General features: G+C 41.8%; 1 protein-coding gene across 1 annotated transcript in view; it reads right to left on the bottom strand.

Annotated features, from left to right (window-relative positions):
- Positions 1-8,685: 8,685 nt before the first annotated feature.
- The window catches only part of LOC138680865 (carboxypeptidase B-like), a 56,127-nt gene continuing 49,922 nt past the window's right edge, over positions 8,686-14,890 (bottom strand). Inside the window, exons 9-11 of the mRNA XM_069768087.1 lie at positions 14,023-14,225; positions 10,890-10,974; positions 8,686-9,365 (exon numbers count right to left, since the gene is read on the bottom strand). Coding sequence (XP_069624188.1) covers positions 9,184-9,365; positions 10,890-10,974; positions 14,023-14,225 — 470 coding nt within the window. The 3' untranslated portion in view covers positions 8,686-9,183. The remainder of the gene's footprint in view (positions 9,366-10,889; positions 10,975-14,022; positions 14,226-14,890) is intronic.

Here is a 14,890-nt window from a genome sequence, read left to right as displayed (position 1 = left end):
GTAATGCAGTTGTCCTTGGGCTACAGTCCTGGTCAGGTGTATCTGCTGATTGCAATTCTGACAGGGGTATTTAGGTTTGCAGGATTCATTAGTCCTTGCCAGTTGTCTATGGTTTTTGGGAGGTGTTGGACCTCTGTCTGGTTTCTCCTGCTTAGCTGCCATTTCAGCAAAGATAAGTGTCTGTTTTTTTTTTCTTTGGCACACATGCTGTGTGCTGGATCTTTGATTGTATTTCTGCTCTGTGTGTAGGATTCTCTGGAGTTGCAGATATACGTTCCACGTCTTTAGTTAGATGGAGGAAATATTTGTATAATCTCCTGTGGATATTTTTGGAAGGGTTTTATACTGACCGCATAGTATTCTGTCCTATCCTTTCCTATTTTATCTAGAGTGGCCTCTTTTGCTAAATCCTGTTTTCTGCCTGTGTGTGTCTTTCCTCTCCTACTCACAGTCAATATTTGTGGGGGGCTGCCTATCCTTTGGGGTTCTGCTCTGAGGCAAGGTAGTATTCCTATTTCCATCTATAGGGGTATTTAGTCCTCCGGCTGTGACGAGGTGTCTAGGGTTTGTTAGGAACACCCCACGGCTACTTCTAGTTGCGATGTTAGATCAGGATTTGCGGTCAGTACAGTTACCACCTACTCCAGTAAAAGTTATTCATGCGGCTCCAAGGTCACCGGATCATAACAGTCTGCCGCTGCTTGGTGTTCTCAACTGTACAAAGCTGAAATTAAATCTTCAAGCTTTCGGCTTATATCAGATATTAAACTGCATTTGGGCTACTGGTTTGGTTGGGCGTACTAATGGTGTCTGCGGCTGCTTGCTTTCCTCCACTTTACAAAGCTGAGCTTCAATCTTCAGGCTTTTGGCCTCCATCAGATATTACACTGCATTTGGGCTACTGGTTTGGTTGGGCGTACTAACTGTGTCTGCCGCTGCTTGGTGTTCTCAACTGTACAAAGCTGAGCTTCAATCTTCAGGCTTTCGGCTTATGTTAGATATTAAACTGCATTTGGGCTACGGGTTTGGTTGGGCATACTAACGGTGTCTGCCGCTGCTTGGTGTTCTCCTCCACTTTACAAAGCTGAGCTTCAATCTTCAGGCTTTCGGCTTATATCAGATATTACACTGCATTTGGGCTACTGGTTTGGTTGGGCGTACTAACGGTGTCTGCGGCTGCTTGCTTTCCTCCACTTTACAAAGCTGAGCTTCAATCTTCAGGCTTTTGGCCTAGGCCTATATCAGATATTAAACTGCATTTGGCCTACTGGTTTGGTTGGGCGTACTAACGGTGTCTGCGGCTGCTTGGTATTCTTCTCCATTTTACAAAGCTGAGCTTCAATCTTCAGGCTTTCTGCCTATATCAGATATTAAACTGCATTTGGCCTACTTGTTTGGTTGGGCCTACTAACGGTGTCTGCCGCTGCTTGTTGTTCTCCTCCACTGTACAAAGCAGTGCCGCCTGTTTAGTCCTGTTACCAATTTTGAACTGCATTTAGCCTACTTTATTCTTTGGGACTATATCTGTGTTTCTTCCTCATCCTGGCCATTGGCCAGCCACTGCTACATGAGTCTGCTGGTACATTGACCCAGACCACTACATTCCCTTTGCACTCTACACAGCCAGAATCTGACCCTGCTGAAAGTCAGGTTCCCCTTCCCGCATACTATACCACCTTACACGGGGACAAAGAGGAAGGTGCAGATGAAAGTATAGGTTCCTTCATCAGGTGGGGGGGCATATTCGTTGGCGACGTCACTGGCACAGGGCCCCTCATAGTACGCAAACGTCTCTCTGCTGGTGGGAGGCACCCCCGCCGTCAAACACACTGCCGTACTTTGAGGGGCCCTCTGCCAGTGCCAATGCGAACAAGTGCCCCCCCCTGCTTGCTCGGGATCACAGCACTTGCAAAGTTTTAATACTTACCTCTCCCTTCTCCACCGCCGTGACATAGTCCCCGTTTCCTGGGCTCATGAAGAACTTGAACCTGAACCAGCCCTACCCCCCCCACAACTTTAGCCAAATGACCCCCAATTTTCAATGCCTAACTATTATTATAAGGTAAATTAAGATTCACAAGCTTAAGTGACAAGAATTGATGTTTTTGACATTACAATGGGCACTGTAGGTGTTTCCCTGTCCTCCACTCACTGCCGACTTTGATTCCCCATTGACTTACATTGGGTTTCGTGTTTCGGTCGATCCACGACTTTTCGCAATAATCGTCCGATTTTACCCGACCCGACTTTCGCGATACCCGACTCGATCCTAAAAAAGTAAAAGTCGCTCAACCCTAGCAGTCACCACATGGAAAACAACCTTTAGGTGGTCCAGCAGATCCAAAGCTGTATTTATTCAACCTTGGGACATAGTGGCTTGACACCAATAGGTCCTTTAAATTTTTTCTTTTTCTGGCAGTCATTGAAGGATAGTTGTTAAGACATTTGGAAAATAATGGGTCACTTCTGAGGATGCCCCAATGTTTTTGGAGACAACTCCTCATCATGGCCCATTCACCTTTATAGGTGGAAATGAATCTTACTATGTCGTGTTGTTCAGACATTTCCTTACTTTTTTGCTTGTGCATAGTAGTTCATCACGTGGCGTATATTTAGCTCTCAAATAGCCCTTTCCGATATTCTTATCACTGTATCCTCTTGTTTGAAACCTGACTTTAAGGTCTGCTGCCTGGGCCTCAAATTTGGTGGTGGAGGAGCAGATCCGCTTCATCCTAAGATGCTGACCAACTAGGATGGCTTTTATCATGCTATATGGGTGGCCGGAATCAGCATGCAAAAGTGAATTGACCGATGTGGATTTTCTGAAAACATCTGTCTGCAATTACATAGTAACATAGTTAGTAAGGCCGAAAAAAGACATTTGTCCATCCAGTTCAACCTATATTCCATCATAATAAATCCCCAGATTCACGTCCTTTTACAGAACCTAATAATTGTATGATACAATATTGTTCTGCTCCAGGAAGACATCCAGGCCTCTCTTGAACCCCTCGACTGAGTTCGCCATCACCACCTCCTCAGGCAAGCAATTCCAGATTCTCACCGCCCTAACAGTAAAGAATCCTCTTCTATGTTGGTGGAAAAACCTTCTCTCCTCCAGACGCAAAGAATGCCCCCTTGTGCCCGTCACCTTCCTTGGTATAAACAAATCCTCAGCGAGATATTTGTATTGTCCCCTTATATACTTATACATGGTTATTAGATCGCCCCTCAGTCGTCTTTTTTCTAGACTAAATAATCCTAATTTCGCTAATCTATCTAGGTATTGTAGTTCTCCCATCCCCTTTATTAATTTTGTTGCCCTCCTTTGTACTCTCTCTAGTTCCATTATATCCTTCCTGAGCACCGGTGCCCAAAACTGGACACAGTACTCCATGTGCGGTCTAACTAGGGATTTGTACAGAGGCAGTATAATGCTCTCATCATGTGTATCCAGACCTCTTTTAATGCACCCCATGATCCTGTTTGCCTTGGCAGCTGCTGCCTGGCACTGGCTGCTCCAGGTAAGTTTATCATTAACTAGGATCCCCAAGTCCTTCTCCCTGTCAGATTTACCCAGTGGTTTCCCGTTCAGTGTGTAATGGTGATATTGATTCCTTCTTCCCATGTGTATAACCTTACATTTATCATTGTTAAACCTCATCTGCCACCTTTCAGCCCAAGTTTCCAACCTATCCAGATCCATCTGTAGCAGAATACTATCTTCTCTTGTATTAACTGCTTTACATAGTTTTGTATCATCTGCAAATATCGATATTTTACTGTGTGAACCTTCTACCAGATCATTAATGAACAAGTTGAAGAGAACAGGTCCCAATACCGACCCCTGCGGTACCCCACTGGTCACAGCGACCCAGTTAGAGACTATACCATTTATAACCACCCTCTGCACCTCAATCTTGATGTCCAGAAAATTCACCTCAGTCTTACTTGTTTGATAAGTCAATTTGATGTTGTTTGTATTATCATTCAGTTGTTGCATAAATTCATGCAAAGCATCATCGGGCCCTTGTCATATGATAAACAAATCATCAATGTATCGCAGCCAGCACTGCACATGGTCCGCGGCCCGTGGCCCCCCCCCACCAAAAATCTCCCTTTCCCAATAACCCAGGAAGAGATTGGCGAAGGAAGGAGCACAGGCCGCGCCTATGGCAGTGCCGCGCTGCAGCAAATAATAAACATCCTTGAACACAAAAAAATTCCTTGTTAGAATGAACGTCAGAAGTTCCATGACCAAATCCCAAATAGCACCATCCAGGAAAAAGCGGACCACCTCCAAACCATCCCTATGGCCAATGCAGGTGTACAGAGATTGTACATCAGCAGCAACGAGACACATGTTGTTCTCCAATTGTATCCCATTGATCCAACGGAGGACATCTGACGTATCCCTAGCATAGGAGGGGAGTGACTCAACCAAAGGTTTTAAATAGTAGTCCACAAATTTACATATGGGGTCACTCAACCCTCCCATGCCCGAGACTATCGGATGGCCTGGTGGGTCAATGGGATTTTTATGGATCTTTTAGACAAAGTAAAGCATTGGAACCATCGGAAATTCAGTAAGTAAACCATCCAACACATGCTTAGGAATGATGCCTCTGTCATGAGCATCCACTAGAATCCCCTCTAATTCATGAAAAAAAATATTTGTTGGATTGTGGTCTAGTTTCCTATATGTCTCCCTGTCTCTCAGATGTTTTAATGCTTCCCTCTCATAAAGGGTACAAGGCCAAAGAACCACATTTCCCCCCTTGTCTGCTGGTTTTATAACTATGTCCTCATAATTTTGAAGCTGTTCCAGAGCTAATCTTTGTTTAGATGTTAAATTATCATGTTTACGTTTTGTAGATATTTTCTGGAAGTCCTGTATGATCATTTTAGTGAATATCTCCACTACTGGACACAGAGACAAGCGGGGAAATTTAGGGGATCTAGGTCCACAGTCTCGTGGAAAGGTACCTACCACATCAGATGTCTGTTCGTCTAAGAGATCCTCCAGTGCCATCAATGCCTCCCTTTCTACATCATCATTTGTTGACACTTGACCATCCTTCTCAAATAGTTTCTTAAGGATTAGTTTCCTTGAGAAGAGGTATAGGTCCTTTGTGGCTGTAAAAAGATCAAATTTATTAGTAGGGGAGAATGTCAAACCCCTTTGTAAAACATCCAATTGATCACCAGAAAGGGCAGAAAGGGTATGATTGGAAAGATTAATTAACTCCAAGCCTTTGTTATCTTTTTTATTTTGTTGGTTATTTTGAGGATTTTTACGCTTCCCAACATTTCTTTCTCGATTGAAACCAGAGTTGCGCAAGTCATAGAACCTTGGCTGTGTCTTACTTGACTCCTCACTAGATGCAATTGATATTGTGGAGGCAGATCTGGCACGGGAGGATCCCCTCGACCGGTTCCCCTTCCTATTCCATCTATAAATCGTGTTGGATTGTTGATCACTCATCCCGTTGGAATTTCCTAGATTTGCTTTCACAGATACCTTTTTCCCATTTAATAAATTCACTCTCCAACTCTGCATTAAATTGAGCCAAGGTTTTACTGGGTAGATCTTGCTTTAGTTTAATTTGAAGTTCCTCAATATTTCTATCCAAGATCTCCAAGTTCATCTGATTATTCTGAGCCAAGAGTTCCATGAAACCTCTAGAGCACCCCGTGGCCAGCTCCTCCCATTTTTGTCTAAAGGTGACATCATCTATCTCAAAGGAAGGAAATACCTGTACCCTGAGTCCCCTCAGTATAAGACCTTTTTCCAAATAATTATTCAAGAATGCCCTAGCCACCAAGTTCTTAACCGCTTATTGAGATGATCCTTTAGTTGTCTGAAAATTTCTTGTTTGGCTCTACCATTGGCCATCAGGGATGCACCAGGATCATCACAAAACACATCATTTAACTGTGTCAGCCACGTTTGTTCAAGGGCTTTATAGTCAAGTTGAAACTGATTTTAGTTGCTGTAAAATATACAGAAATAAACATATACAAAAATGAGCATCAGTTTATTAATACCATATAACTATAGATGGCGAGTCGACTCAAATAACAATATTATTAAACCAGAGAAACAGGAGTCAAAAATGGCCAAAAAGTAAGCAAAATTGCAAAATTTATTGAAAATTCTTATCACTAATTTTCACATAAAAACATACATAATGTTGCCAAGTAGTATATAGTAGATAGTTATTTTTAGAAAATATTGTGACTACATCCGTGGATACAACCAATGATCCAAGTTCACAAGACGGGACAATAGTGAATACAGTAAACATCAAAAGTATATTTAAATAGGCAGAAAATGTGCTGCCAACACATAAGTGCTACTAATATTGATATATGGCAATCCAGCCCAATGGTATAATCACACTAGTGGTGCTAATAAGGTCACCATATATCGCTTGTAAAAAAAATAACTCTCTCATTTAACAGAATAAAAATTCAAAATTTGAAAATTGCAAAATTTTCATAATTTTAGCCAAATTTCCATTTTTTTTTAACAAATAAACGCAAAACTTATCGACCTATATGTCACGAAAAAACAATCTCGGAACCGCTAGGATCTGTTTAAGCGTTATTACCTCATAAAGGGACACTGGTCAGAATTGCAAAAAATGGCCAGGTCATTAAGGTCAAAATAGGCTGGGTCATGAAGGGGTTAATCTAATATGTTCTCCCAATGGAATGGATTTTAGGGTGTGTTTTGTGTGACTACTTGAGACATGCAAAATTGTATTGCCTTTTTGTGGTTTGCAGTTCATTTTACTGTCGATTGGTTGTCCTATATTGCCTTGGAGCTCAATATCTAAAAAAAAGATGGAATGATTCTCCAATTTATATGTAAAACGAATATTGTAGTTATTGGAATTATTGTAATTTATGAAGGCTGGTATGGCAGATATATCTCCTCCCCAAATAAACAAAAAGGTCTGATTTATTTTACGCATTTGTTTCTCATATCCATCTTTACTTTATTATATTTTAAAGAGAACCTGCTAAAAAAAATTGATGCAAATATCATGTAAAAATCCTTGAGTTTCCCTAAATCTGTAGCGCTTTTCTGTTCTGAGCTGCTGTATTCCATTGCACAGATAATCACATTTGTTTCTGCTGGAACACAGTATGTGAAATCTCTGCCTGTAGTCCAGCTGGGTGTTTCTTTTCTCTGGAAGTGTATGCTTTCACCTCTCCCAGAAACTGCCAAGCTGTGATAGTAGTCTAAAGGTACCGTCACATTTAGCGACGCTGCAGCGATCTAGACAATGATGCCGATCGCTGCAGCGTCGCTGTGTGGTCGCTGGAGAGCTGTCACACAGACAGCTCTCCAGCGACCAACTATGCGAAGTCCCCTGGTAACCAAGGGTAAACATCGGGTTACTAAGCGCAGGGCCGCGCTTAGTAACCCGATGTTTACCCTGGTTACCAGTGCTAATGTAAAAAAAAACAATCACTACATACTTACATTCCGGTGTCTGTCCCCCGGCGCTGTGCTTTCCTGCACTGACTGTGAGCGCCGGCTGGCCGTAAAGCAAAGCGGTGATGTCACCGCTGTAATCTGCTTTACGGCTGGCCGGCGCTGACAGTGCAGGGAAGCAGAACGCCGAGGGACGCGACAGACACTGGAATGTAAGTATGTAGTGTTTTTTTTTTTTTTACATTTACACTGGTAACCAGGGTAAACATCGGGTTACTAAGCGCGGCCCTGCGCTTAGTAACCCAATGTTTACCCTGGTTACCAGTGAAGACATCGCTGAATCGGCGTCACACACGCCGATTCAGCGATGTCTGCGGGAGATCCAACGACGAAATAAAGTTCTGGACTTTCTGCTCCGACCAACGATGTCACAGCAGGATCCAGATCGCTGCTGCATGTCAAACACAACGATATCGCTATCCAGGACGCTGCAACGTCACGGATCGCTAGCAATATTGGGGATCCTAGTTAATGATAAACTTACCTGGAGCAGCCAGTGCCAGGCAGCAGCTGCCAAGGCAAACAGGATCATGGGGTGCATTAAAAGAGGTCTGGATACACATGATGAGAGCATTATACTGCCTCTGTACAAATCCCTAGTTAGACCGCACATGGAGTACTGTGTCCAGTTTTGGGCACCGGTGCTCAGGAAGGATATAATGGAACTAGAGAGAGTACAAAGGAGGGCAACAAAATTAATAAAGGGGATGGGAGAACTACAATACCCAGATAGATTAGCGAAATTAGGATTATTTAGTCTAGAAAAAAGACGACTGAGGGGCGATCTAATAACCATGTATAAGTATATAAGGGGACAATACAAATATCTCGCTGAGGATCTGTTTATACCAAGGAAGGTGACGGGCACAAGGGGGCATTCTTTGCGTCTGGAGGAGAGAAGGTTTTTCCACCAACATAGAAGAGGATTCTTTACTGTTAGGGCAGTGAGAATCTGGAATTGCTTGCCTGAGGAGGTGGTGATGGCGAACTCAGTCGAGGGGTTCAAGAGAGGCCTGGATGTCTTCCTGGAGCAGAACAATATTGTATCATACAATTATTAGGTTCTGTAAAAGGACGTAGATCTGGGGATTTATTATGACGGAATATAGGCTGAACTGGATGGACAAATGTCTTTTTTCGGCCTTACTAACTATGTTACTATGTTACTATGTAATATTGTTGTGAAGTTGGTCAGTGTGACGGTACCTTATCAGTCTCAGATGTTGCTGAGCTGTGATTGACAGCAATTGAAAGGGAGTGGTGAAAGTGCATGACCCCCCAGAGAATGCTTTAATAAAATGCTCAGGAAAAATACAAGGAGAGATTTCACATACGGTGCTCCAAAATAAATAAATGTAAATACCTCTGCAACTGAGTGACACAGCACAGAATGGAAAACAATGGAAGAATCAGGAGAGGACAAGGATTTTTGAAAAGTATGTGATTCACTATTTTTGAACAACTGACAGATCCTTTATAAAATTAAATGACATAAAATACAATTCCTTAACTGACATTTATTAATTTTTCTTTTTCTTTTTAAGTCGTTTACATTCATTTTTCCAATTGGTAATTAAAACCAAGAAAGTCAAAAAGAATTACTACGATGATATTTAATACAAATAGATAAAGGATGATCTTCTGTTAGTGGTTTATAATCCAATAGTAGGTTTCAATTAGTCGTTGTGGTAGATGTGATCGGCAATGTATTTCAAAGCCAGCATAGCTTCTTTGCCAACAGGCTTGATTAAATCTGCTGGGAGTGCAAATCCATATCGAATATCACCCAGCTCAACTGTGAAAGAGTACTCTATACGGTTTTCATAAGCCCAATCATCAGAGCGTCCAGCAGCAATGTCTGAAATCCAAAGAGTACAAAATTATTTTAAAGCATATACAATGATAGTGGAGCTAACGGGAAGTTTAGGAAGTTCCAAATAAATGGATGGGGGTCTTCTATTCAGGATTAGAGTAGAACATGTTTACAAAGAGTATTTATCATTGTAAAAGATTTTTCATGTACAAATATTGCCCAAAAGCCTATTTTGCAATGATCACATAATCCTCCTCCAAAAACCATTGTCCTTTAGCTACTTATGTAGTAGCAGGACATGCGGTTGAGGAAGTCTATGGCTCTTCCAGGAAACCTGGGTGAGGTGTAAGGAAACTGGGAAAGATGGATAATTCTAGCAAAGCATAGTTTGCTAAGGGCTTTATTAATTCTTGTTTATGAGTCTGTCTTTTTAAGGAATGAATGGCAACTTTTGTATCGATGTCTGTCCTTCACCTTGAAGCCTGAGTTCCTCTGTAAGGGCTCATGCCGATGACTGTCACTTAGGTCTGAGTCCGATCTGTAAAAACCTCAGATTCAACTTGGATCAGTGTTATTCAATGAGGCAATACCCATGTCCGATTTTTTTTTTCCTTGGATCTAGTGGTCGGAGGAAAAAAATTGTAGCAGGCACGATTTGCCTTTGATAATCACATGGCACTCGCCCATTCATGTCTATTGGTCTATGGAGAAAAGTGGACCGCACTCGAATGACATCTGAGTGTAGTCCGATTTTCTCAGACAGATTGAATGGGGGAGATGGAGAAACTTTTTTTATTCACCTCCTTCGGAAAAATGGATCCCACTGTGATCAAACTCTGATCAGACACTGATTAGCATAACCAGACTGTTTTTCTTTAATGGAGAATATGTTGTTGTCTGCACCAGCCCCAAACCTTGGCCAGTTTAGGTACAGGGCTGATTCATTAATGGATTTAGGAAGGTTTGCAGTGCTTGTTATTTAGGTAGAAGGACAAGTGTCTGAAGGGACAGAAGGCGGCTGTTCAAGAGATTCTGTTGCTGAGAACTGCTAGTTCCTTCTTATAATACAACTTTTAGATTTTTGGGTGGTTGGTAATACAGTAGGTCATGTGTATAATCTGGGAAGCTGATGTGTAGTTAGTGTTCAATTCAACATGGATTACTTTGTGTGTTTGTGCATCAACAATAAAAAACAGTAGAAACTCTGAGCAGAACTTCTATATCACTGTCTCTGACTGCATTGATCCCCTTTTATCTACCGCTACTCAGCTACGCTTCCACACTAGGTAAATTATGGATTTCCAGATGAAAGAGAAGACATTGAGTACATTACCTAGTGGTGCCTGACCAGTTTAATATTTAGGGAGCTAATATTTGATGTGACAGCCCTAATGTAATATATAACGGTATTCATTTATTTATTACACAAGCTTACATATTGTCTAGGCCCTTGTCCAAAATTGCAAAACAATTGAGAAGATCCAAATGGTCTATAAGATGGGAAATGTAATATAAACTAAAAGTGGGGTGTTGATGAATTTGGAATATCTGATCAAAACAAAGACTCACAGTTTGTAGTTCCCCCAGGACCATAAGTGTATTTGGCTCTGTAAAGAGGGGTCATTGCGGAAACTGCTCCTTTGGCAAGATTGTTCTGCAATAGAAATAGGCACATATAGTACGTGTTACACAGCATCATATGTGGATATGACTAGGAAACACACTCACTGCCCCTAGAACTGAAGGTAAATGTCTGACAGGTGCCAAATTAAAGTGAACCATTTAGGATTACTTGTTTATTTGTAGACGGTTAATGTTAAGACTGGCGGAACGCACCAAGAAAGGTGATATAGATGCGTTCGCAGTCCGGGGTCCACCGTGCAGGTGAAAACCTGCTGCTAGTAAATACAGACTATATGGCGGTACACTAAAGTATATACACGTGGGTTCAACCTCACCCAGCGTGAAGGGAGCAATCCTGCTGCGTCACAGGATCGCGGCACCGCACCTAAAGCGCGAGCGAGTAGTCAGCGTACTTAACCCCAACTGGGATTGAAGTCCGATTAGACCCTCGCTGGCACAACACCACAACTGGGTGTGTAAGGAAACTAAGAATAAATATATAAATGCACAGGAGTGCGAGCAATGCTGCACTGACGGACGCCACCAACCACACTGGCTTGGGTATGGAAAGCGCAAGGCAAGCGCACGGCGCCGTACAGGCGGACACAGAAAGAGGACGCTGCAATGTGTGTTTCGTGCTGTTGGATAAGGCGGGCGCTAGATTAGCAAACATACACCTTCCGCGAACAGACATTCAATAGGGAGGGTTATTTAAAGAGCGACTTACACTCACAACACACACACATATTTACAAGACAATACTAGCGCATGGCCGTGCGGTCATGCGCAGTTTATATAGTTGCAGCACAGGAAGTGGCTACAGCACTTTTGCCCTTCCAAGACCTGCCAAGAGGACCAATGGAATGTGCTGCAGAGCCTGAGCACATGACCCTCGATCTCCAACGGGAGATCTTACCCTGGGCATGCTCAGTACGTGCAGACAAGGACTTAGTCCCAGAGAAGTCCGCTCGCTGCTGACCAGCACTGACTTTAATGGCAGAGACTGGAGAAGCAGCAGCAACTCTTCGCACAGAGTCAGACTGAGCGAGACGCTGGGATCGACGTCCCTGCTGAGCAGACTCCACTGCGGCTGGAGGAGAATGGGAGACCGCAGCGGAGATGGATCGAGAGTCCCCCTGTGCAGCAGAGGAAACTCGACTCCTAACAGTTAATGTATCATGGAATAGTGGATTACATAAAAACACAGCTATGGTTATTTTTTTCAGTAAATCAAAGGAGAAAATAAATAATTTACACAAAGGAAAGCAAGAGTTAATCATTTACTCTCATTTATGTTTTCAAATGGTAAAGAAATGCTAATTTAGGTAAGAAAAATCGCTGCCACAGTGTACATTGGTATACTACTTATGTACAGTCCTAATCAGTAAGATAATGAAAATCAGAACATTATACTAGGCAGAAATGTTGTATTTGTAATGTCGTATCTGTCTAAACATTTGCTTTACTGATATTCTATGTCTTTTATGACCTGGCGGACAGGTGTTTAAGACTACACTGTATTTCCAAGTACATATAGCATTGCTATTAGTCTATTGCTTAGGTTAAGCCAAGTACTGGTGATAGTTGTCTACCCCTAAGACTACTGTTGGTGTTGACCAGAATACATGATATTTGGGCATTTCAGTTATGAGCATACAACTCCTCCATACTACCTTGAAGAGGTCCCACCGCAATCTTAGAACTGTATGTAAATGAAGGCTTAGAAGTCCTCTTGGACATAGTCAGCTTGGAGGGGTCCAGGAACTGTATCTGTAGCCCAATCCATTTTTTTGCCTTACGAGGCTGACACCTCTGCCTCACCATGTCTTGCACCAACATTACATTGAATTGGTGTATGCACATTGGGAACTTCTTGTTGCATGCAAAGTTCTCAATGTTTTTCTGTGCATGTTCCCAGTTTGAATTGGAAAAAGACCTTTTTGCATCAATTTTGACTATTGTCAGTGTCTTCACATACACATCTACCACTACCTTCCTTGGGATCCAGTGCCGCTCTGCTCCTCTTCTCGGTGATGTCACTGCTCTTCAGACTCCAGATTACACTGCTCTTTGTGACCCAGAAATGGTTTTTACCATGTAAGCCTATGGAACGTCAGAACAAGGCCTCATAGGCTTACATTGTAAAAGAGATGTTCTGCTCACACAGAGCACAGTGTGACCTGCATAGTCTGAAGAGCAGTGACATAATACAAAAGAAGTATACGCTATTAAAGCTCTTAGGAGTGCTCACTGAAATAGGGATTTGTGCTCTGAAGAAAAAAATCCAAATATTCAAAAATGAGAAAATCTTCGGCATTTAAAATTGAAAGTTTATTATCCAATATTCATGTGAAAACAGAGAGGCAAATTGTCCACCACATATGTAAAAAAAAGAATACGGCACTGGTATATACAAATATACTTCCGCTGCGACGTTTTGGCAGTATAATGCCTTTCACAAGCTAAATCTGTGAGAAATGGGTCTCTGGTAATGAAATATATATGGCCTATCTGCCTGAGCAGTAAGAGCGCCTGTATGCGGAGACGAGCAGCCGGTGTCTGTGTCACAACACAGATTTGGCTTGAGAATGTCATTATACTGCCGAAACGTCACAGCAGAAGTATATCTGTATATACCAGTGCCTTATTCTTTTTTTTTTACATATGTGGTGGATGATTTGCCTCTCTGTTTTCACATGAATATTGGATAATAAACTTTCGTTTTGAGTGCCGAAAATTTTCTAATTTTTGATCATTCAGAAGAAGAGCGGAATAGCCCTGGATCCTAAAGAAGGCGACAGTAGGTAGTTGAGTATCTTAGCACCTTAGCACTACAGTACATACACATACTGTATACACAGATTTAAGGCTTCTTTAAATCTATCCATACTTTCATCCATTACAAAGTCATGGCATCAAGTTCTATAACTTTACAATTTTGACAGTAAAATAATCTTTTTGCTTTTTAGAAGAAAACTGCACTACCTTTAAAAATTGACCACAAATTGATATGAGAAACCCAATTTCTCTGCAGAAGATTTTTACATATACTAAAGATGAAAATCAGTGTCCTACTCACCAGTTCTGTGTGATCTTTGGCAAGAGAATAGCTGTAGGAATAAGGGAAAATCAACATCTGGGAATAAGAATGGATGCTTAGGTAAGCCTTGATAGAGGAAAGGTTCGCGCGGATGAAGTTGGCAAGGGCTTTGCTTTCACTCTCAGATTCGGGACTAGCACCACAATATGTGTCATCACAGGCATTTGAAGAAGCTCCAACAGCTTAAAAAGAAAAACAAAAACACTTTATATGAATGACTTCTATTTAGGCAGCATGTCTGCAAATTACATTTAGTTTGATATTTTGCATTGTGGGAAAAAACAGTATTATTACTGAGTAATCTTATTCTTCAGAGTCGTAGAGTGACGATTTTTGTTTCTCATACACTTTTTGGATCTTTCCTCCTGACTAAATGGCATCACTGCAAAGTCAGGAATAGTTCACAAATAATACTACATGTTACCAGAGGACTGTGTCTTATAAGACACTTCTTAAAGTGAACCTGTCACTAAACTACTACCACAACTGTAATCATGATATTCCTTTCTTTTACCTCTCTATAAGTCATAGAGTAAAGAAATGAATTTATAATCCAGCGCATACAATATGCTAATTATTACCAGAAGAATGATACATTGAACCTAGGTGCATTTGTACTTATCAGCAAACCGAGCATGCGCCAGACACAACAAAGTTCGGACACTCAGCATTCTAGGGCATGCGCAGGGCACTATCGAAGTCTAGGAAGGTACTTCGGGCTTCACAGAGCAAGCTTTGGAGGCTATAAAACAAAATGTAAAAGGCCGGAAACAAGTGATGGTGGCGTTGTGTGAGAAATCTGTGTAACAGGTCCCTTTTAATGGAAAAGAAAAGTACTAAAATACTA

The sequence above is a fragment of the Ranitomeya imitator genome, chromosome 5 (assembly GCF_032444005.1).
Source record: "Ranitomeya imitator isolate aRanImi1 chromosome 5, aRanImi1.pri, whole genome shotgun sequence".
Taxonomy (NCBI): domain Eukaryota; kingdom Metazoa; phylum Chordata; class Amphibia; order Anura; family Dendrobatidae; genus Ranitomeya; species Ranitomeya imitator.
This window is presented reverse-complemented; position numbering and strand designations above follow the sequence as displayed.